This window comes from Periplaneta americana, chromosome 8 (assembly GCF_040183065.1).
Source record: "Periplaneta americana isolate PAMFEO1 chromosome 8, P.americana_PAMFEO1_priV1, whole genome shotgun sequence".
NCBI classification, from domain to species: domain Eukaryota; kingdom Metazoa; phylum Arthropoda; class Insecta; order Blattodea; family Blattidae; genus Periplaneta; species Periplaneta americana.
The window spans coordinates 113,277,202-113,302,306 of record NC_091124.1 but is presented as its reverse complement, the minus strand read 5'-3'; the positions used below and the strand labels follow the sequence as shown (position 1 = coordinate 113,302,306).

General features: G+C 34.4%; 1 protein-coding gene across 2 annotated transcripts in view; it reads left to right on the top strand.

The window, feature by feature from the left end:
* Nucleotides 1-25,105, top strand: part of Smyd3 (SET and MYND domain containing, class 3) — a 111,654-nt gene that overhangs the window by 34,437 nt on the left and 52,112 nt on the right. Inside the window, exons 3-6 of one of the 2 annotated variants that reach the window (XM_069833420.1) lie at nucleotides 3,036-3,105; nucleotides 9,728-9,855; nucleotides 19,693-19,869; nucleotides 24,856-25,035. In XM_069833420.1, the coding sequence (XP_069689521.1) occupies nucleotides 3,036-3,105; nucleotides 9,728-9,855; nucleotides 19,693-19,869; nucleotides 24,856-25,035 (555 nt within the window). The remainder of the gene's footprint in view (nucleotides 1-3,035; nucleotides 3,106-9,727; nucleotides 9,856-19,692; nucleotides 19,870-24,855; nucleotides 25,036-25,105) is intronic. The other variant, XM_069833422.1, reaches the window with a different exon arrangement.

Below are 25,105 nucleotides of genomic sequence, written 5' to 3'. Positions count from 1 at the left end.
ATATTTTGATAAATATAAAACAAGAAAATACAAACACAAATCACACACGTGTCCTCAGTCTTAAACAAAAAAAGCGTCTTGCTAGCTGTGTTCTAGCTTGGAATATTGGAAAATCAATGAAGGCCTTTACAGAAACATCATTTGTAAAATCATGCATACAGGACATTACTAAAATGCTGTGTCCAGAACAAAGTCAAAGTTTAAGAAAATTAAATTGTTTCCAATTACAGTTCAGAGAAGGAATTTCAAGATTGTAAACGTAACTGAATCTGAAGTCGAAACCACAAATAACCAGTTTGTAGCTTACTCACTTGCATTGGACGAAAGCACAGAGAGAAATGACAAAGCTCACCTAGCCATTTTCATCCGAGGAGTTAATGAACATTTTACTGTGTCTGAATATCTTCTAGATGTAATTACAAAATACAACTGGAGAAGATCTCCAGGCACTGAAAAACACCATAACAGAAGAGGTTGAATTTGCAATGACTTGTTTCAATAGCAACAGACGGGGCTCCAGCTTCATAGTATGTCAAAATAATATACAAACGTATGATATTTCTTATTCTTTTGATTTTGTTATTTGTAAACATAAGCAGACGATCCCCCACTGATGGCTTCCATCTGTTGAGGTACGAGTCTCTCCCCCTTCTCTATCCTTACAGTACACTGTGTTCGGCGGGCAGCATCAAGAGCACGAATGACGATACGCTTTTTGGAGACCTCTGGTATACACTTACAGTTGTCACCAGTAGTATATGAATTGGATAGAGGAAAAAGTCTCTCTTGAAAAATGTTGTTCTGTGCATTTACAGCCTTTGTTGTTTACGCCCTTCAATTGGGTGATAAGTGCTATTCACATAGCAAGAAAATAAAACTGAAAATAGTAATGTTCTCCTTGCCATAAATGAGGATAGCAATGTTCAGAATTCAGCATCCAGGTTATATTTTCTATAAGTTTTCGTAATTTTATCAAGGATATCTATGGTATTAGAGTGTGAAAAAATAAATTTGATACAAGAAAGTATTTACACATAAAAGTGAGTATTTACAGATAGTAAGTAACTCAATTGAATCTCAAATCGACTACCACCATTCTGCTACAAGTTAGGTGATTAAAAATTAAGTTACATTTAGTCGAATTTGGCCATGGTTGGCAATGCTCGGGTCTATATTTCGCACTGACTCTAGTATTATAATAGGTTGTTCGTGAGTGTATAATTTGAATGTGGAATGCCTTTGAGTATGATGCATGTTACTGGTCCTTGAAAATCGAAGCTTGTCTCCAAAATTCTTCAGTAGATCAGAAATACAGCAAAGGAAGGACTCGGTGTTGGGAAATATAAACAAATATGAAGATTTCTTCATGATATGAAACTTTTTACGAAACATTATGAAATATGAAAAAACAAGTACCCCTATTTCGATTCTACTCATGACAAAACACAAAAATTATGATTCCCAATATTCTGCGATTTAGAGTGCAAAATAGGAAATTTCATATTTTTCTGCTGTCTATTTATCACTTATTTAATGTGTATAAAATTTGATCTTAGTTGTTGCTTGTTATTTTTAAAATATCCAGTAATATATTTTCGTTTTGTATCATTTAACTCTTTAATTATTCTGGCTTTTGTTACCATTGTGATAAATATGTCTGTGTAGTTGAATAAACTGATCGTAATAATCATTCTAGGATTAGGCAAATGCTGTTCTGATTTGATCTCTTCTCTGACGTCTAATGTCTCTTCTCTCTTGCCTGCTAATCGAGAGCTTATTTTTGTAGATGTGGAGTACAGTTCTCTTTATGAATTTCTATTTATCATTAATTGAACATGTTAGGTTTGTTTCAGCATGGTTCAGAATCGATTCTGAACTGTCTCCTCATGCGTAGTAGCTCATTATGTGTTTCAACAAGACTAGAACTGATTCCAAACTGATATTGAATTCCCAGTTACCTGTTCTAACGTGCTTTAGAACTCATTCGGAATGAGTGAATTTGGTTCTCAATTAAGAGCAAGAACTGGGAATTCTGAACTGCTGCTGCATACACAGATGGTTTAATCTGAATTTACGATTAAAATGCTTTGAGACTAGGCAGGTTAAGATAAAAAATAGTTGATCATAAATGATTTGGAAGGTAACAGCGATATATTTTACGAGAAATTAAGTTCAAAAGATGAATATAATTTTAATATGAGAAGAAACTCCAAAGGCCGTGAAAGAAGAGTTCAGGAAACATTCCAACAACGTAAAATATCGAACTAGTTCTGACACCATACACAACTGGTGCATGCATTGAAAGAAATTTGGTATTGGTTCGGAACGCGTTCTAAATTGCTTGCTGGAACAAACCTTTTGAGTAGTTTACTTCCCAACCTTATCTAAGTTTGTACATCCGTTTATTGCTTTTAGAATGTCAGTCCTGCAGCTTGGATTTCTTTCCTTTTGAGTCTACCTAGCCATACAAGAAAACTGGCTTTATTAAGTCTTATAAAATTTCATAAAACCTTTATTTTTTTTAATAGAAGATCACTTTTTAAATGTACTTTCAATTATGCTTATGTTTTAAATTAAACTGATAATTAAGCAAATAATGCATGCGTAAATGTGATTTTCATCTGGGAATAATCAGGACGATCTGAAAGTATTAATACCTACATGTTTGAATATTTAATTCTCATTATGATCTTTGCTCTATAAGTGGTGTATGTTTGTAGTCACTTAGTAACAAATACATTTTGAAGTGACACGTGATGTAGAGTTTCATAGAAAAATTAATGTAGTTAAGTGGAACTTGGCAATGATGATGTAACTAGTTTACTATTGTATTTTCTCCTTATGGGAGTCTTTTTTTTTTTATCTTTTTGGTCAAGAGCGTGTGTTTAGATGACTGTTGTCTTGTAAACATTAAAACTAACTAATCTATTTAAAAGTTGGCTTCATTTCCCCATATACTATACAACAGTTTTCTCCTTGTATAATCTGATACAATGATAAGACGATGTTAGTAATAACTTGTACTTTATTAACAGAGAGGAGGTGACTTAGAGAAAAGCTATTACATGGAAACAAGCTTCAGGAAATTCAAAGATTTAATGTCACGTGAGTATTATAACACTTTTGCTTATACTTACAATGTGTATAGCGGTATTAACATCTTTTAGATACGACTGGTTGATTATTTCATTGTTTAATGTATTTGCTTAAATGGTTTCCATTATCTCCAAATATGCTCAAACACAACTTTTATTGTAATTCCCCTAGTCTGAAATGATGGCACCTAACAGGCAGAATTGAATTTTGAGAAATTTTGTGTGAGAATTCTTTTTCGTGCCATAAATCTGACACAGGACTTCCAGGAATTTCCTTCCCTTTCTAAGAAAGGAGTGCTAATGGTTTTTGTCACTTTTTAAAGTCTATTGCTCCCATCTGGATTTATACCCATGAACTTAGAAACTTAGAGTGTAAAAGAGAGTGATAGCTACTCAACCACAAAGGGCGACTGTTTTTATCATAATGTATACACTACAACTAATCCTGTAATGCAAATACATTAGTCCATTAGTAACATAGTCTATTGTCAACATAATATACAGTAATGTCAGTACATATATGAAAGAATTGTAAAGATTAATTGTAGTGGGTAAAAGTCTAGAATGCATGTAACAACTTGAGCCATAGTTGCGTAAACATCTTGGAGAGCTTACGATAAAAATAAATTTAAAGCTTGATTAAAAGATTACTCCCTATTCGAATCATTCCTCCTCTATTTCACTTACTGCTCTTCCCACCATCCACATACTGTCTCTCTTATCCTGTCTCCTTTCTGGTTTCTATCTTTTCTTTTCTCTCTTAACTATTACATTCTATATTAAATACACTCTCATTTATATTGCAAGAAATGTACCTATCACTGAAGCCAATAGGATTCGAAACAGTGACACTGCCCATTCTCCAAAATAGATATTTCATTGCTATACCGCTTAGCTACAGGGGCAGTTGAACAAATGACAGTAAAATATCCTTCATTAGCTGTCTTATATTACGTCACAGCCAGTGTACACAGAAGTTAAAAGTAGCCTGCATGTTAAGCCATAATTCGTTCCTAATTTTCTGCCCAAGTGCAGGTCTTTCACTGTAAACCCAGCATTCTCCAATCTTTCCTATCTTCCACTTTCCTCTTAATATCAGTATACTATCCATATATCTTAATGTTCTCTGTCTTCTGATATCTTCTTCTGCCCTGAACTTTACCTTTCCTTCGAGTACATCTTTCAGTAGACAGTTTCTTAGCCAATGACCCAGCCAATTTCTTTTTCTCTTCTTGACCAGTTTAAGCATTAATCTTTCTTCATCCAGGAATTCCTACATAAGTGCAAATGTTCAAAAATCACCTGTAACTCTTTAGTGAATTTGTAGCTGATAATAGTTTTTCATCATAACGTAGCTCCATTTGCAATGGCTTTTTTCGTAATGAATATAACTGTCACTGAGTTTTCTAGAGACCAGTTACATAATTTTTAAGGAATTTTCTATTTTTGTTTTAAGTTCAGTGCTTTTATTTCTTGGTTTGGAGGTCCATATTACTAAATCATCTGTGAAAAAAAGCACACTTTACTCCAAATTTTTAATTGTTTGTGGCAGGTCATTGATGTAGATATTAAAAAGTGTACTAAGAACTGTACCTTGCGGTAATCTTCAGTGAATCTCCTATAGTTGGAGACACTTCTATCATATCTGGTTGTAATTATGCGTTGAGTTAGGAAATAGGTAATCCAGGGAATATAACTTTGTATGTCTAAATCATATAATTTCTTTAATAATGTTATTTTACAGATAGAATCTTATGCACTTTGAAAGTCTATAAAAACTGCTAGTGTACCTTTTTTCTCTTTAAAAGAATTCTTTATTTCTTGACTGAAAAGAAGAATTTGTTTATCGGTTGAATAGAATTCTCTAAATCTAACGTGACATGGTGAAATTAAATTTTGGAATTCCAAGTACCAATTTAGTCAATTTGATACCACTTTTTCCATGAATGGGAATAACTATTGCTTTCTTCCATTCAGCTGACACTGTAGTTTTCCAAGATAAGTTATAAAGTTTTAACAGTTCTTATTAAGCAGATTTTTCCAAGGTTGTTAAGAAATTCAGAATGTATATTATCTGAGCCTGGTGACCTTGTTTTTTACATTAGTTATTGCAATAGTCAGTTCCTTTATACTGAAATTATGGGTAAAAATAGTATATTTGCTACTAGAGTCAGATTCATTTTTTAGCAGTTTATCAAATTTCTTCTTAGCCTTTGTTAATGTATGAACATTAGCATAATGTTTACAATACACTCCAAGTATTTGAAACTGTCCACTTGTTTACTGTTTAATTTCGAAGCCACACATTTACTTCTTTGTTTTTCTTCTGATAACCATGGTCTTCGTCTTCTTTGCATCCCATAGTGCTCACAGCTGTCTCATTATCTTAAGTAGCATATCCCTTAGTATCATCTCCTCTTCTGATGAAGTTTTAATTTTTGGTTTAAAATAGTAACATAAATAGAGCAGGAAAATAATTGTTACAAACAAGATACTTAGCTAGAATCAAACACACTCATGCCAGACGTCTACAGTACACTATAGTGGCGACAATCTGCATGATTTATGCGTTGTGGCAGTTATGGAAGCAGCAAGAGTACTGATATTTTGCTAAGATACTGGAGATTTAGTGAACTGGTTACAAGACTTGGACCTTCTAAGCTAACGTAATACCTTCACCCTTACCAAACTCTCTAACCCAACCAGTGGTGACCAACTCAACTGTTCTTATGAAGCACTGTCTGCACTCACGAGTAAAAAAAGACAACCATTTGAGTATGACGATCTGCTCTGCCATACTGCATGTGTACAGTGAAGAAACTTGGAACTAAGATACATCAGCTAACCTTTTATATGTACAGCTGTCAAAAAAAAAAAACTGGCCACACTCGTGAACAGCGAATATTTTCTAAGTCCACTTCGGGTTACGGCGATGTTACACGATGCATATGCTTGTAGAAGCAGTTCTGGAACTATGGAATTATTCTATATCTGCATCTCGTAGACCAGAGCTAGAGTGCTCGCTTAATGTTTCGAAGGTTGTAAGTTTGGGCCTTGTTCAAGTCTTAGTTTTAGTTTTTAATCATTCTTTAGCAATATAAATAATATTCAAGTCATCATTTGTATTCTGTTATCGTTCTTTAGTGATATAAATAATATTCAAGTTATCATTTATATTCTGTTATTGTTCTTTTGCGATATAAATAACATAAATTTAATATTAGGTTTGGAACAACACAGTTGCATAATACTGGTATTACTTTTTTCTTTTTATATTATTACATTATACTATTTTGAAACACAATAAAATGAAAAGGAGTGACGAGGAATTGAACCTGAGACATTGACATCTAAATTCCGACGTTCTTCCAACTGAGCTACGAAGGCACAAGTATAGAAACTTGCGGAAAAATTGGCCCTATCTACCTCCAAGATTTTCTGATGATTTGTAGAAGCTCATCCAGGATGCGGGGGACAAAGGATAATTGGGATTTCCCGATCTCTGATTGGGTCAGAAATTCCGATGGAACTAATATTTAACTCTTGCGGTGAATTTCGATGAAGTCTGGAGAGCCCAATTAGTCAAATCCACTCTTCTCACCTCCACACTTGGGCCTCCTGGGATCTATTAAGATGCAAAAGAGATAGTGGCGTGCAGAAAGCAACGGGAACTTACCATGTTTATCCTTCTGAAGAAAAACTGCAAACTTGAGCAAAGGAAGCTTTTAATACAAAAAGGAGCATCTACTGCGGACCTCTGGAAAAAGAACTAAGGAAGAGACTAGTGAAGTGCTTTGTGTGGAGTGTGGCATTGTATGGGGAAGGAACATGGGCATTACGACGAAATGAAGAGAAACAAATAGAAGCATTTGAAATGTGGATGTGGAGAAGAATGGAGCGCGTGAAGTGGAGAGACAGAATAAGAAATGAAGTTGTGTTGGAAAAAATGGGTGAAGAAAGAATGATGCTAAAACTGATTAGAAAGAGAAAAAGGAATTTATTGGGTCACTGGTTGAGAAGAAACTGCCTTCTGAAGGATGCACTAGAAGGAATGGTGAATGGGAGAAGAGTTCAGGGCAAAAGAAGATATCAAGTAATAGAAAACATTAATATATATGGATCATATACGGAGACTAAGAGGAATGCAGAAAATAGTAAAGATTGGAGAATACTGGGTTTGCAGTGAGAGACCTGCCCATGGGCAGAACACTTATGTATGTATGTCCAGGATGCCTGGAATGTCATGGCTGAGAACAGTTGCTATTTGAAAAGACTAGTCGATTCCATGCCCACTCAACTGCAGGATGTTATCGAGATATGGGGAAGATAGACTAAATATTGAATCGTTGCTTTTTCTTTTGTTTTTTGAGTGCTTAATTGTTTGAATGTTCTAAGGCAGAGGCCAGTAAGTTTGTTTTGTGTATGCCACTAAATATATTTTTGTTGAATCAAAACAACTCCAATAGATTGAGGTTCCTCACTAATATTAACAGTATCAAAATGACAATAGAAGAAAAAGCACTGATTCAATATGAAAAACTTATCAGATTACCAGGAAATAATTGGCATTCATACAGTCCTCTCTGTAAATTGAAAATTCAAAAAAGTTTCATATCCATTGTTCATGAATTAAAACAGAAAATCAATATCCCGAATTTAAAAGAAAACTTACAAATTAAACCAAACCCTTTAACTCTATTAAATATAGAATATAATCTAAATTTAACTGAAGAAATACTGAAATCAGAAGTAAACACTGAAATACTGAAACAATTGTCTTTAGAGACAATTAATATTAAGTACCCTCCACAAAACTGGCTTCATTTATACACCGACGGATCCTTGATCTCCAGAGAACAAGGTGCCGGTGCAGGTGTTACGTGCTGTCTCTTCTCACTTTATAGATCACTTGGATATGGGACAACAAGTTTTGATGGTAAAATCATTGCAATAAGTGAATGTCTCAGGAATCTTCTATGCCACATCAATAAATTTAAGAATGCAGTTATATTGTCAGACTCCAAAGCAGCTATTCTATCAATCGTCTCTAAACACACACCTTCATCTCAAACAGCAGAAATAACTAAAATGCTCTCTCAATTAATATCACTCAATAAAAGAATTCTATTCCAATGGATACCATCCCATTGTGGAATCCTGGGAAACGAGAATGCGGATGCTTTAGCAAAGAAGGGCAGCACTGCTACTTACAGACCTGTTACTAAATCTACATATTACTCTGTGAAGAGATTTATTAAATCTACATACTTCGACTTCAACAAACAAAATTTGATAACACAATCCCAAGGGAAAAAATGGAACTCTCTGCATCAAAATCCACAGTTAATTCCCGATTTACCACGAAAATCGTCTGTAGCTGCATTTAGATTGGCAACAGGCCATGATTGTTTGGCTAAACACCTGCATAGAATTGGAATATATCAGTCCCCTAACTGCCCATTGTGCAACTCAAACCAAGAAATGGATTCGGAACACCTCAAAATCTGTGCTTCATTGGCTAGTCATGATAATATCTTTGAAAAATATTGGAGTGCAAGAGGTCAAATGACTTTATTGTCAAACGCCTGGCATTAGAAAACAACAGCAACATATTTTTGTTGAGAATAAAAACTTTTTTTCTTTCCATTTGCAGCTATAATGTTATAAATAATTAATGATAAAGTCATGGCATAAACATTCATGAACCTGGTGTTAATTACTAAAATAATCATAAAAGAGACAGGAGCAATTATGTATATTTTCTCTCGCTCTTAAAAACAAAACAAAAAAGAACATAAAAAGCACTAGATTGTGTTCAAATGCAGGACCTTACGAATACTAGGCCGGAACGCTACCATTACACTATGAAGTGACACACAGAGTACTTTAATTATAACTGTAGATATCAGGCAATGTGGTCCAACAACATGTAACATCGCCTGTCTCCGAATTATAGCGAAGATACCCGAAGGGAACTTTGCTTCTAGAGAGCTGCCACTTTTTCTTTTGACAACTGTACAAGAGAGAGCTATTTACAAACCCTCTACCCTTGTCACTGAACTCGGGGCTATTCTAAGCCAAGCTAACCTAATATTTTGTGAAAGAGATAGCTATCTCATCTCTAAGTTTTCGAATCTTGTCACTGAACTCGGGGCTAAGCTAAGACAAACTAATCAAATCTTTTGTACAAGAGAGCTAGCCCTTCACCAAACCATCTAATCCTGTCACTAAACTCTAGGCTGTCTATCACAAAAATCAGTCTTATCTGTAAGTTTCTTACCACAAAATTCTAGTATCCTAACCAATATTATTTGGTTATATTAGGAAGCATCAGGATTGATCCCTCAATGACAGTGAGTCATTATTTGGAATACACATTCATAGTATGCACGATGACAGCGGAGCAGAGAGGACTGTATGCACATGTGCTGTGTGCAACTACATGTAGGTGCGTGCATTAACGGCTTAAGTTGTATGCCTTCTAGACTTTACTTGTGGAGCTAGACTTAATTTATTACTTTTTATTTAAAAGAGCTTAAATAATCGATATGTTTAATGTGTTAATATTTTGTTTTAACTTACATAGAATATTTTTACTTAACAGTGTTAATTATTATATACTTTTCTTGCAGATTATTCAGACATAAAACAAGACCAAAAAAGAATGGAACACTTCACTTCTTTGTGTGGAGTTTTGATTGATTTTATTGGAGAAAATAATTTGCCAAATTCAGCAGAATTAATGGGAATATATGGTCGAGTATGTATTTCTAGAAATGAGAGCCTATTTTTTGTTATAACTAAGTTATCAGATGCATTATATCCATTGTATCATGATATTAATTTTATAAGCAGAAACATAATTAACACTGACATCTTCAAATTAAGAATGCAAATATTATTAAACTTACATAGTGGTAAATATTCATTACATCTCTGATATTGGTGTCACATGTTGATAACTTTAGATTACTTTCGTATGGTATTGCATGTATTTTTTAATTTAGGCCTATGAATAGTTTTGTGAAGGATAGATAGAACGAAAGCAAGACAATAAAAATATCTATTTTTTGTTATTTCTTGGTACGTGTTTCCATCAGAGTGAGACATTACATGGTGTCCATTATTTATGTTGGCTGTGTTAATGGGCAGAATTCCAGATTATTTAGAATTTTTTCTATTTTTGGTTGCCTGTGAAGATGGTAGTCATGCTTACCATTCTCAGATGTGTAGTCTAGAAGAATATGTTCTATAGTTTTTGATTCTCTGCCAATTTCTCTGCATGATGTTTCGGAAGTGTTTTATTACTAACCTGTGCTCTGGCAATATAAAAAATCCTAGTTTACACACAGGTTATTGATTAGAAGATGGACTTCCGGCTTGAGATGGATTTTATCCTGCTAAATGTGATATAAGTGCTGCCAACCGAAAATGAATGTGACACTATAATGTAGTAATGAAATTAACGTGAGATTATCATATATTAAAGATCTGCATAAACCATACCAAGCTTCTTTTGGCCTGGCCTCGGACTGAAATCTTTAAGAGTTTGTTGGACTTGGTAGTTAGAACAAGACCTAAATATTTTTCCTTGCCTTTTCTCAGGTCGTGATAGTTTCTTTCTTTTTAATAAAAACATTTTAATAATAATTTTTCACCACAAAAAAAAAATGTTAAATCTTTGTTTTATGTCTCCATATGGTAGATAAACAAGTCATATATTTTATTTCTAATTTAATTATACATCCAGAGCTACAGTAGCTCTGCATCACATTAAATCGTAAGTTGATTAGCACACATTGAGTGACAAGATGGTTAGCAGTGGTCAGTGAGTACTCATCTTGACATACAAATTGGCCAAATTGATTTACTTATTATTGTGTTCATATCTTTGTTTCTCAGTGTAAGATTATTTTGTTCCTGAGTTCATTTGTTTGGAGTGGCCAGACATGAGCCCAACAGAGTAGATGATCCCTCTTGTCTTCCCTATCTCCCTTGGCGATTGTAGCCTACTTGTATGTAGTTCCGAAACACTGAAAATGTTAAGTTACAGGACACAGTGGAATACCCAAAAGTCTATTTCTGAATATAAATCTCTTAATTTTTTCTGAATATTAATCTCTTAATTTTAGCTGTCACCTGGCTCTGTAGATGCTTTCAAGTTTCGAGCAGATTTGGCTAATATTTTTGAAAACAGTCTTGAGCTTGGAATGGGTTAAAGTTCACAGGTGAATGGACCATGTCAGGTTTCAAAATTTTGGTAGGGTTCTAATATACAGTGGGACACTCTCATAATTGGCGCATTTTAGCCTCTCTGAAAATAGTTTTGTATTTGCATCATTTGGAATAGTTGACAATTATATAGAATGCTATAGAAATTCATATTGTAACACAATGTTATGTTTTAAGTGTTGTCATAAAAAGAAATCTAATGGTGTCATATCTAGAGAGTGTGCTGCCATCTTATTGGTCCATTGGTTCCAATCCATCAGTGTGGGAATTGTCCAAATATTCACAAATAATTGCTGCACCATGTGCTGCCACACCATTCTGCTGAGAGAACATTTGAAGTCCTGTCTTGAGGAAGTAGTTTTGACAAGAAGTCAACCAGAGAATTCCGAAGAAACTGTAAAGACCTTTAAAGTTTCTTCATAAAAGTATCAACCTAACAAGCTTCCATCTAAAATCCCACACTGTACATTAGGACACTACACTTGTTGTTAATTGGTTTCTCGCATCCAATGGAGATTTTCTGCAGTCCAATAGTGTGCATTATGGTGATTCACTACTCCATTGTTACGAAATCTTGCTTCATCTGTCCATAAAACTTTATATAGGAACTGGAATCATAATCATTATTTTAAAAGCAACATTCAAACATCTCTCATAATCTGTTTTTCTAAGTCCCTATACTAAATGCAACTTAATGGATGCAGTTTATGCTGTTTCAAAATTTGTTTCCGAACTTTTGGATATACCTGATTCTTATGCAGTATCTTTTACATATACTTCTGGTTTTTGATCAACATATGCCACTACTCCTACTGAATTATCACAAGTTATTTTCTTCTTATGTCCTTGTTGTTTCTATGTGGTAATTCTTTATCACGACCAACTTTTTGTTCAAGACTGACGAAAATATTTTTAGAAGGCTTTCTTTGTTCTGGATAGCATTCAAGATATAATTTGAAACTGTCCCGTGAATTTTTCCTGCACTCTTCATAAATAAAGGATCATATGCATATATTCATTGCTGGAAATCATGTTGTAGAGTCTTTTAGTAACAAACAGTAAAGTGTAGGCCAATTGTGGCTGTGTGGCAGTTAATGCCATCTGCGCTGAGCTTCCTTATGACGGCACTATGAAGACGCTGCAGTCCGTAACTCGGTCTATGCTCACGTCGTGTACATGGATGATCATCCATATTGGGTATTTATTAAGAGTGTTATTTATTTATCTTTTATTTGTGTATTTTGTAAGTTTTGAAAGTAGCAGTCATAATAATTGCGCCATTTTAGTGTGCACAAATACTGGCTGGAACAATTCACAACTGATATTTTGTACTTTTCCCAGAGACAAGGAAACTAGAAAGTTATGGCTTTTAAGATGCAAACGAAAAGACAAAATCAGCAATAGTAATACACGAGTTTGTTCCAATCACTTTCTTCTGGAAAACTATGAAAGAGACTTAAAAAATTAACGTTTAGAGTTACCACTACAAAAGAAATTAAAAGCAGGAGCCATTCCTTTGTAACATCTTCCAAACTGGTATTGAGAAAACACAACTACTTAAGTGGTAAATTTTAAATATCACAAGCATCTGTATGTGCATCTAAGCAAGCAATGGTATCAATAAAAGTAGTTAAAACCGTGTTTCAAATTATGTTAACATAATAATAGTAACAACAACAGATTAATTACTGCAACATGAAAAAATATATATAAACCACCCAAATACCATCAGTCGCTAAAGACAGAAGCAGTGTATCATCCTGATCTACTATGTGTACGTCAAAAGAGAACACAGAAGATGTTTTCATGAGTTTTGTGAGTAGCAAATTGTGTATCGCTGATAGTGCTTCATTGCTAAATATCTATGATGCTATAGTTGATGAATAACAGAGCCGTTTATTGGGTGAAGACATCCAGAACTCGCAAGAGGACAAAGATGTCACTAATGATGCTTTAAAATAGGTAGCAGGAAATATAGCATTCAAATGCAGGTCATTAATAAGATACTTGTTTCTTTAGAACAAACCAGTATTCCATAAGAAACTAATGGCTGGATATTAATTATTTTTAAAGGAGGATTAATTTCATAGACACAGGAATGACTAGATGTAATAAATCAGTTTGAAGTTATATTTTTAGGTTTTCATGGATATACAACGATTTCAAAGAGTAAAGATGTGAGTAAAACAGTCACTTCAATAATTGCTTCCAAGTTTCCAGCAATCAATAAATAAATTATTACACTTTACATAAGAACCAGGAATTCATTCGAATCAGACTCTTAAATCGAAAGCTCGAAGTTAAATTGTTACACAAATATGCTGCAAATAAAAATCAACTGTAGATTGCTTCTTCTTCTTCTGTTAAATGGTGTAAGTCGTTGGAGACTTTGAACTTTCTGCAGGTAACTGTACACTTGGTCAAAATGAAAGTGGTTGGCCTCTTGAGCAGTTAAAATTTTCTAAGTCCCTTCGGGTGAGCACACAGTTCACTACCGTAAACCTCCGTGCACCATTTTAGTTAACTCCATAATACAAGGTGCTGATTTGGGCTACCTCCACAGCATGCTTCGAATCTCCGTAGTGAATTTTTTGTTTTGTCTTTTCTTTTATTTTTTACAACTCGTTTTAGTGTAATATAGTCAAATAATTTTGCATATGTTAATTCATGTTAATTGGTGAAAATTTGTGGGTATAATTCCAGGAAATGAGGATATATTTTGTTATCAGAATTATGGTTTTACTTTTGTTTACAATTACTATGTTTAGGCCCTGATGATCATGGATTAATCATATTTTGTGTAGCACAACTCGCAAATTAATTATCGTCAAGTATTTAACCATCAACATATTTACTGAATGTTCCTTAGGCAATAGAGTGTAAAGCAGCAGGGATTAATAAAATAATTAATACAGCATTTTAATACCTCCACAGCATGCTTGGCGTGGAGTGGTGGTTAAGCTCCTTAACTTTTATGCAGACAATTCGAGTTCGAATCTCCGTAGTGAATTTTTTGTTTTGTCCTTTCTTTTATTTTTTACAACTCGTGTTATTGTAATATAGTCAAATAATTTTGTTTATGTTCATTTATGTTACTTACAGATAATTACAAAATTGATGAAAATTTGTGCTTGTAATTCCAGGAAATCAGGATATATTTTGTCATCAGACTTATGGTTTTTCTTCTTGTTTACAATTACTACGTTTAGGCCCTGATGATCACGGATTAATCATATTTTCTGTAGCACAACTCACAAATTAATTATTGTCAATTATTTAACCCACAGCATTTTAATATGAAAGCCCCTAATTGTCGTCTTTACTGTTAATTTCATCTAGTGTCAAAATTTCTATTAATACGAAAAAATGATAACGCGAAAACTATTTTAAGAATTAAAAAATGACGAAAACCTGTTTATATTTTTACTGATGCATTTAAAAGGCAAAAAAAAAAAAAAAAAGGTTTAGTAGCTCCACGAAGATCTGAACTTGCAACTTGACAAACAGTTAACTAATGCTCTACCACTACACTAAGAGAACTACTACAGTAAGAACGGCATTGTAACGAGCAATAGTCATACTCCACTTGAGAACCTGTTATACAGTATATAATGTTATATATACTTTATACTTATACTTATACTTATACTTATATACTTTAACAGTGTGTATGTCATATAGAGAATGGCTGATTACTTGAATTTGTATGTTAACTTATGCAAGTCACGAGTAAAATGTAATAGCAGTATAAAACAGAGTGAGATTGAGAATTTATTATTAAAAACTAAGTCAACATTGAACACAATAGTCTCAATACAGGTATTAATACATTTATACTATGACAATGCTGTCGAACACCACTGTTTGTCTTCACAGTGACGTCATTCTCCTCTCCACCAATGGTAATTGTTTTTCCTGAATCATGCTGTCTGGCTTCCCCTGACTGTTAAAACAATTCTTTTATTATCATAGAAACATTATTGCCTACTTAATATTTGGATTGAAATTTATCTATCCAAAAATATATTTTTCATGAAAGAGCTAAATATGTACACATGATTTTGAAATAAATTGTTTTTGGTTTTTAATGACCTAAATACCAAGTTATGACACTTCATGCTTCATTTGAATCGTATGAAGAGTGCAGCAAATTTGTTTGTTTGTTTGTTTGTTTGTTTGTTTGTTTGTTTGTTGCCCAGACACTTGACACAAAGTCATTCCTCTATGTACTTCCCAGTAGAGTTCGCCTATTGTTTTACACTGAAAGTCTTTTAATGCACTACACTTTTGAATGTGATCCCAGTCCATATCACTATCACTATCTTTGCACAAAACACAGGATGGTGATGGCAAAATGAAGATCCGATGAAGAGCAGCTAGAAAATCATGACCAATAAGAACATGGACTGTTTGTTTTGTTTTGTTTGTTTCCCGGCCACTTGACACAAAGTCATTCCTCTATGTACTTCCCAGTAGAGTTCGCCTATTGATTTATACAAAGTCTTTTAATGCACTACACTTTTGAATGTGAGCCCACTCCATAACATTATCACTATCTTTGCACAAAACACAGGATGGTGATGGCAAAATGAAGATCTGATGAAGAGCAGCTAGAAAATCATGACCAGTAAGAACATGGACTGCTGCAACTGTTTCTCTGCGTGTTTGATATGGGATGTCCTTGGAGATTAGTAGTGAATTCTACATCTTGCCTTTGCTTGTTGTTTGGTGGTGTCTACGTATCTCATCTTTGAATTTCCTATTTATGTAGAATTTAGCCGAATTGAATGGTATCTTGTGATTTGGAGTTACTATTATGTTTTTTTTTTTTTTTTTTTTTTTTTTTTTTTTTTGCCAGAGTATCAGCTATCTCATTCCCAATTATACCACAGTGAGAATGCCCCATTAAAATAAAAACATAACTGTGTGTTGTTACTAATTTCTAACTATTCCAATTGGTAGGTTTTGGTCTGTCCTTTAACATAAACACAAAACTATTTTTTTAGATAGACTAAAATAGCCTATGCTAATTATGGAAATGTCTCAAAGGTTATGGGACATGGTGTACATAGGTTTCTGCACCTGCTCATGTGAAAGTTCTCGCAACTTGTACGTTCTCTAGGAACTCCTTATTTCCCTATCTTATACCTCACTTTCTATGCTCACTTATTGTCTTTCAGCTGCTAATGGCTTCATGTGTGGTGCATATCAACAGGTGCTTAGTGCATGTTATGTGTATATCTGTTGGATGATTGAAGTGAAGAATTTTAGTGACTTGGTTGAAATTATCTATGATGAGCTTGGATGTCACTAATGGATAAGTGATGTGGGTCTTGTATACAATGTCCATTGTGCAATGCATGTCTCTTTTGCAGCTCGTTTCACCCTGAGTAACCTATTCAATAGGTTTCATTGTTACAGACACCCTGACAACCAGGACTCCTTCTCTATTTGTTTCAAAACAATTTATATTTTGTTGTGCAAAACTGTTAATAAAGCAAATATTGACACTCATTTATTGTTTTGCTTCCGATTAAATTTTCAATGGGAATCTGCGTCTTGCATACATCACAATCGGAGAATGGTTCAGTGGTATTTGGGTTATCTGTATGTTGAATTTGGATGCTTAATATACACGTCAACAAAAGATCAGAAAACAGGAAGCATTGTGAAAGTTAATGAGACAAGATAGGTCGGAGAAAAAATATCAAAGAGCTAGAATTGTCGGGAGGCAATGGATTCTGGGTATGATTGACTGAGAGACCAGAAAAAATCGTCTGGAGAATTGTCCAGACAATTAAATGTGATGTTGAGATGCTTGAGGTCTTAGATACTAAGCACATTGAGCCACAAATGATGGACTGCTGAAATGGTTCTAATTAACTGCAACATTTAAATTTCAACCGTCAAACATGAATCATTCAATGAATTTTGTTGATCCAACTGCTGGTGCTTCCACCAACCTCATTGAGTCTTCATGGCAACCCTGGTTTTCGCCAGGAAAATATGGATATGCATCTATGGAAAAAGAACTGTAAAAAACTTGACTGGACACCTTTCCAGTTAATGCTGAAGGATATTCGGATGTTCTACCTGGGGCCTAACTAGGAACATACATTGAACTCACGGATGTTTTAATTGTCATAAGATAATTTCCAAACATGCATTGATAACTTTATGTATAGTACACCATTGTGTGCTACACCATTCCATGTGCTGCATTCCTGCACCAGCCACTAATGATCTCATTCATATGTCAGATTTCCTGTAATTCATTGCGGCATCACTTTCCTCCTTACCGTCATAGTCGACTTTCATACCAATGCTTTTCATTTCTAACCATAAGCAGTATTGAATCACCCAATGTACAATGCAGCATGGCCACAGATAATTTTTTACTAAGAAATATTACTTCAGAAATAGACAGCTCAAAGAAATTATACCATATTCCACCAACATTATTCTGAATTGTAGAGAAAATCATAGTTCATAACAGGACCAGTCCACCTTCTCACCAATAACTCACAACTAGAGTCCACGGCAGTTCGGAAGGCGGGTTGTCTGCTAGCGTTTGCGTCGAGAGAGACAGATAGAGCAAGGCAGCGTACAACATTGCCACATCGTACTTCACGCACGTGCAATACAAATAGCGCAGGAGAGAATTTAAATTATCAAAAGACAATAATGACCTTAGCCGTTGATTACTGTAAGCATGACACCAAACAAACCTTCTTTCCTTCACTAACAATATTCTTTGCACGTTTCTCAATCCCACACCACATGCTTCTGCAGTCGTTTCTTGCACGTTGGCAACGTTGCTGCCAGCATCAAGATGGCCGGAAGCGTTCTGCTCGTTAACGTTTTTATAATAATTATACACCTTAAACACTATTTTCCGCGCGTGCTTGTGTAATACTTGTGTTTTTACAGTCTCTTCTTCCATTTATTTACCTTACATACACATAGTAAATGTTAGTTTTACTTATTCAATGTATTGAAACACTCGCACGTGAACAAACGAACTCAGGAAATGCTTTTTATAGACTGATTCTGATTGGTTCTCCTGTTCAAGCTTGTGACGTCACATGCCATACAGGCTACGGCGCATCTAGTGGCCACCCGCCTTCCGAATTGCCGTCTAGTCTAATAAGAGCTGAAACAACAAAAACATTGCTAGTTATGTGATGTAATTCCTCACGATTTTTAGTTATCTGTATGACAAATGTTGGTTAGATTTGCTGGCCAGTTTAGACCTTTCTGCACTTTGCTGATATGACAAATGTGTAACAAATGTGTAACATTTAATTTATTTCTGAGATAAAGGTAACTAAGTGATGTTAGAGTGATGCGCAAGGGTGATGCTGATGACCAACAGAATTTAATTTTGAAGTACATGAAAAATGATCAGTAAAATTTGCTTGCAGCCTTCAGTCAAGGATAAGGTTTTTTTTTTCTTTCCATTCTGTAAATCTGCGCAATGGATGTTTCAGCTTCACTTCATTCCAAAGGAAACCACAATAAGAAATGTTATTGGCCTGAAGCTGTGCTTGGGCGTGACTTAAATTCCCAATTGGGTTTTTCCCGAAGTTTTTCCAAAGTGTAAGTCGAATGTCAGATAACCTCATGGTAAATCCTTGAACTCGTCTCGCCAAATACTTTTTCGTTATCACCAATTTCACTGACAAGCAAAGTGAACCTTCAGGCTGAAGTGCGTCTGGAACAAGAAAAAAATGTTATTACTCTTAAAAATCTATAATTCTTGGTTATTTGAACCCACGAACGAATTTCAAAATAAGGTGAACTGAGGTAACCACTTAGCTAATGAGTATGACATAATGATGAATGCTATTAGTTGAATGAACAAGTTTCCATAAGACATAATATTAAAATACTAAAGAAATCCGGATTGCAACAGCCCATGCAAGGCCAACAGCCAACTCTGATTTCACGTTCATATACCTCACCATAGGTAAAATATTATCCAACCATTATGGGAGTAACTTAAGGTTGGCGTGATGACCCCCCCCCCCCCCCCAGCTCCCACTGTTATGTTGGCTTTCGAAACTGAAACTATAGTTTTCCAAATTCATCACAATGCTGAGTGGGCATCAGTCTCATATACTGGTCTGAATTTCATATACGATTAGAATGGTTGATAAAAATTCCATCATGCACAAAAGAAGTGATTAACTCCACTGAAGATACTAGCATCACTCAAATCTTTTGGGTTTAAAAACTCTGCATAATAGCAGCAGAGATATAGAAAGGACATCATGAAATCATATCTATGCTTAGAAATGGAAACACGTGGCAAAAGCAAGCCACGATTATTATAGATTGTAACAGTCTCTTTTTATTCCTACAGTTGTGTGTCAATGGTTTCAATATATTGGATCCTGAAATGTTGAGCATTGGGACTGGCATCTATTTGGCTTGCTCTGTGATAGATCATTCTTGTGATCCTACAGCAGTTGCTGTGTTTGAAGGAACTACCATTCACATTCGAGCACTGAAAGTTATGCCTACACTAGATTGGAAAAAGGTATTCGTGTCTATGTTTTTCATTAATAAAGTAAACTGTATAGAAATGTTATTTATTTTAGCTTTTGAAGAAATTTTAAATTTTAAACTTAAGATTGGATCTAATAGATATTATTATTTATTAAATTTTGTATTGTCTGTCTTTTTATAATTTTCTTAAAGATAAATGAAATGCAAAATTGTTTCTCTAGTCGAAATAAAGAAAGAAAGAAATAAATGCTTGCGAATCTAGAGTTTTTATGGTTGATAAAAATGTCCTGCAATAGTAGTTTCATAGCTTCACTACATGTTCCAGGATTATTTTGAATAAAAAGTTCCAAATCAATATGGCTCTAAATTCCAATGATTTCAGCAGTGGGATTCAGTGTTTATCATGTTATACTTTGATTTAGAAAATACCACTTAACAGTATGTAGCCTTGCCTTAAAAGTTTAATTCACTAAATTTTGAAAAGAATGTGTTCGCATTGCCCAGGTACATTACATAGATGTATTTATACAAGGTGAATCTAAATTCACACTTTGAACAAAACATGCAGTAATTTGTTTTTGTTAGATGTTATGCAATAACATCCATATGTTAATTTTTTTATTTTATACAATTCTACAATATTAATTTGATTTTTTGTTAACTAAGTATGGTTTGTTAAATAATAAATTATAATTGCATTACAAGTAAAGTTAAAAGCATATTGATGAATATTTGAAATAAAAATAATTAACAACTTGTATCTTGTGTACAGTTGGTTTCTCACCATTGCGGTTTCATATCTCTAATTGTTTAATTGCGTGTCCTCCACAACTCCTGAAAGTATGTCAGTTGAAATTAGGTTCACCCTGTCTAGCTATTTGAGCATGTTGCTCGTTTTTTTCTAATAAAGCATAATTATGCAGATTTTATACTTGGTGTATGGTTATTGTGATATGAATGGAAAGATAGGAGTCGAAGAATATCAGATGCGTTTTCTTAATCATAGAATCCCAGATAAGCGTGTTTTCATTAATGCTTATCAATGCATCAGAGAAATTGATATAGTTCCTCAGCCATAGACCACAGCTTCTCAATGATTTGGAAGATGGGATCTTGGAAAGTGCAGACTGCAGTTCAGTCACAAGTAATTATCCGAAGAATTATTGTTAATTTATTGTAACTTGACTGATGAAACAATTCTCCACAGAGATGGCATCACATACACAAACTCACAAGTGTGATTTTATGATACATTTGCATCCCAAGAAACACATTTCTAAACCTGGTTCTCAACGAATTTTCTGTATAGTATGATAGGAGAAATCTTTTCATCAGACCATTCATGTTTGAGAACTGGTTGACATATCATTGTTATTTACACTTCCTTCAGGAAGAAACACCATTGACGTTGGGGACTTTCATCTTCCTATGTGTTGCAACAAGGTAATGCACATCCACATTTTGGCAAAAGCATGATTAATTTCTGCATCAACAATTTGCACATCATTGGATTGGTTTATGAGGTCAAATTTTTCGCCATTAGATTACTGTAATTTCTTTGGGAACATATGAAATCAGTTTTGTATGCTGTTACGTCAAACACAACTGTCGAACTTATCGAGAAAATAATGGAATACACTGATACTTTGAAAAATGTTGGTATTGTAATGAGAGTAATCAGATCTCATACAGAGAGAGCTCGATCCTCTAATGTGTCACTTAATTGAGAATATGTTGTAATAGTGATCTTCATTAAGCATTGCAGCCTTTTCTACTCTGTTTCCTGCGCATTTTAGCTAGGGAACTATGAGATATTGTCCTACAGATGTTTCTACAGTCTCATTAGAGATAATGGAGCTATTGGCTATCTAGTTTGGACCATTGCCCTAATGGATACACTGTTACCACAGCTTGCAGGAAGTGACGGAGGCAGTGAAGTATACTGCTGTCACAAATAGCGTGTATATTTAACTGTCATAAGCAGACCACAGATTATCGGTCCCGACATCAGTTGCGGGAGGTCATTGAACTCATTGCTACGCTCCCTCCATATGCCAAGGGACGTGTAGGAACCGAAAATCTGCTGTCTGGTCATAAGTTACAAGTGTGTAGTACAGTGTACTCGTAATTTAAGTAACCATAAATTTGTATTGGCTTGTAATGTGTTGTTATAAATATCCTGATTAAAGCACCCAAAATAAATAAAGTTTACTTACAGAATCATTTTATCTCAGCTGTCACATAAAAGTGATACTGTTGAAGAATTAATAAACGAACGGCACCTGTGCAGTTGTTGCAGAACGTTTTTTTAAAGCTGGAACACTCATTACCAGGAATCTCATTAACATTGCAAAATGCAACACCAAATGTTTCTGACCCGAATTCATCTCTACTAGAAAATGTGTGGTCTAGTGTTTGGTCAACAGATCAAGAAATGGGTTTGTCTAGTTCAAGAAAATGAATTCCTCAAATAAATCAGTGTCTGGTTTTTAATAAATGTAATCTGGGATATTATGCCTGCAGAAGTGTTGAGAATGCAAGTGTTGATAAAACTATGGGTATTAAAATTTCAAGAGAGTGGTTGAATAGACAAGTGTAATTTAGTGGTGAAAACCAGAAGCAGCAGTAGACATCTTCGAGAAAAAAAAAATTGGAACACAAAGAAATCATGACTCATAAAACTTCAATCAGAATTCAGGAGGGAGGTAGCAAACAAAAGCTAGAAACTGTATGCCTAAAGGCATTAGTTTGAGAAACAGACATGACGTAAAGTTTTCCAAATGGCCTATAAAGTAGCAACGTAAAATCAATCTTTCTACAGTTCGAAGATGAAATGAATGGGATTTATATGGCTAGAGTCCTCCATTTTACAAACGCATGTATAAATTTAATATATTGTGAACTAATGCTGAGTTCTTGGCAATAAAGTCATTAACTCTCTTGCTTTCCAATATTTCTCACACAGTGGGTTTAGAGAAAAGGGCTTGCACAACGCAAATGCTCTGCTTGAGGTTGGAAGAAGTAGTCCCACCCTTAGATCCGAATAGGGGACTATTACTTCTCCTGACATTATGCATAAAGGTATTGGAGAGTAGTGTATCTAAAAATATAACTGTTTTGACATAGGCATCATATTTTTATATCATGGCAGTTATATCACCTACACACAATCCCCAAACTGTTTGGAGGACTACTTCTACCATTGGTTAGTGGATCCATATGATTACCCGGGAGATTGTCAGACAACTCCATCGACCATATCATCTCTTCACCACTTAGGGGATGCTTATGCGTGCTACAGCAGGTAACCATGCAGAAATGGCATTTCTTCCATTTTTTATGGAAGAGTTATACTTTGTGACTCGACCCCTGAGTCTCATTTGTTAAAGCAGGTTGCACCACGGGAAGGTGAGGATAGGATTTGAGAGGTTATAGATGCACTTCACTAATCCTTCAACCCGAAGTTAATATTGTCATTGATGTTAACACAGAAATGAGAAAAGCTTTGGTGAGAAAGATAATTGAATCAAGGAGTAAAGTTGCATTCATTATTAATTCTGTCAATATATTCATCTATATATCCAATAAATTTCTTCCAATTTGCTTTTCTAAAGTTCCACGATGTTCTGTGGATTATGAAAGGCAGACAGAGCAATAAAACTTTTCTGTACTCTCCTGCAGAAATCAGCAAATCAATACATAGAAGAAAAGAAGGTAATTACAAACCATTCTGTACTCAAAAACTACATTGCAAAAGAAAACTAGAGACCAAGTGAAAGTAAAAGAAAATACAAAGAACAAAGCTGATATAATTCAGTGAAGGAAAGAAGCTGCACACACAATCACAATCATACATGGAAATGACAAAAGCTAGAAACAACTCATTTGCTTCATTCGTAAAGAACCTGAACTACAGAAAAACATACCAATTTATGAACAAGTTGAACAACAAGTTCCCTTCCAACTGTCCACCAACCAATTGCAAATAGTAAGAAAATATCAGACAGCAGATCGATAGCCCACAGGTTTAATACCATTTTTTTTGCAACACAGTACATTTTAAGCACAATAAATAAACAAAGATACAATTTTTTCAAGCAAGAAATGAAGACCATCTGGACAAAAATATTCAACAAACGAAATATTTACAGCAGATTTTACCACTGAACAAATATAAGTTCTCCAAGAAACGAAAATTACCAGGACCAGACAACATATTTCCAGAATTCTTAAAACACGTTGGGAAACAAAGTCATCAAAAAACTGCTATCAATATGTAATCAAATATGAAAACTCAAAAATAAAATCTCCCAACTCGTTGGACAAAAGCAATAATCATACCAATATTGAAGCTTAACAAAAATAAAGAAGAAGTCCCAGCATACCGGCCAACAGCATTGACATCTATGCTCGCAAAAGTTCAAGAAACATTTTCCATACAAAATTCTTGGTTTGAATAAACAGCAGAAAGTTCACTTGACCAACTCTATTAAGAACAATCAATGTCCATTTTAAACATTAAGAAATTCTGAATCTCATGAAAGCTGGAAGGCTACATCGAATATTTAATTTGAAATACTTTTCTTGTGAATTTACACTATCACTGTGCTACATATATTTAAATTATCTCCTTGCTGGGAAACGTAGGTATGTCATAGTTCAATAATGCTATGGCAGGTCTAGCACAGATGAGGCAACCTTCTAGTGTTGAGAAACCTTGCACAGTTTCTGCTTGTTAACCAGGCTTTGCATGTTATAAAAATTGCAACAGAAGCTAGAACTAATCTCAGTGACAGCATATCTCTTGTTTTTGATCACTTGGAAAACACAAATCAGCAAAGAGAAACCACATACTTGACAACTTTGGGTTGCTGTGTTCCAGGCAAATAGATTCATGCATGAGTGAGCTTTCCTCATGTGTCTAGATACATCTTCTATACCCTAATTGAATGTAATTAAGGAGTATTAATATCATATTCATATTTATGTATATTTTCTAATAGAATTATCGTTATAGGTGTTCATTAGCTACATTGATCTGTTGAATTTCCCAAAAGATCGTCAGGCAGAACTTCAAGCAACGTACTATTTCCTTTGCGATTGTAGACCATGCAACAATATTAAAGAAATAGAGTCGTTGAGTTTGTTACTGTGCCCAAATCAAGACTGTGGTGCAGGTATTCCAGTCAGGCAACAGGTAAGTGAATTTAATTAGCATATATGCATCTTTTTATTCAGTGTTTTGTATGCTTAATATGAATCCTCTT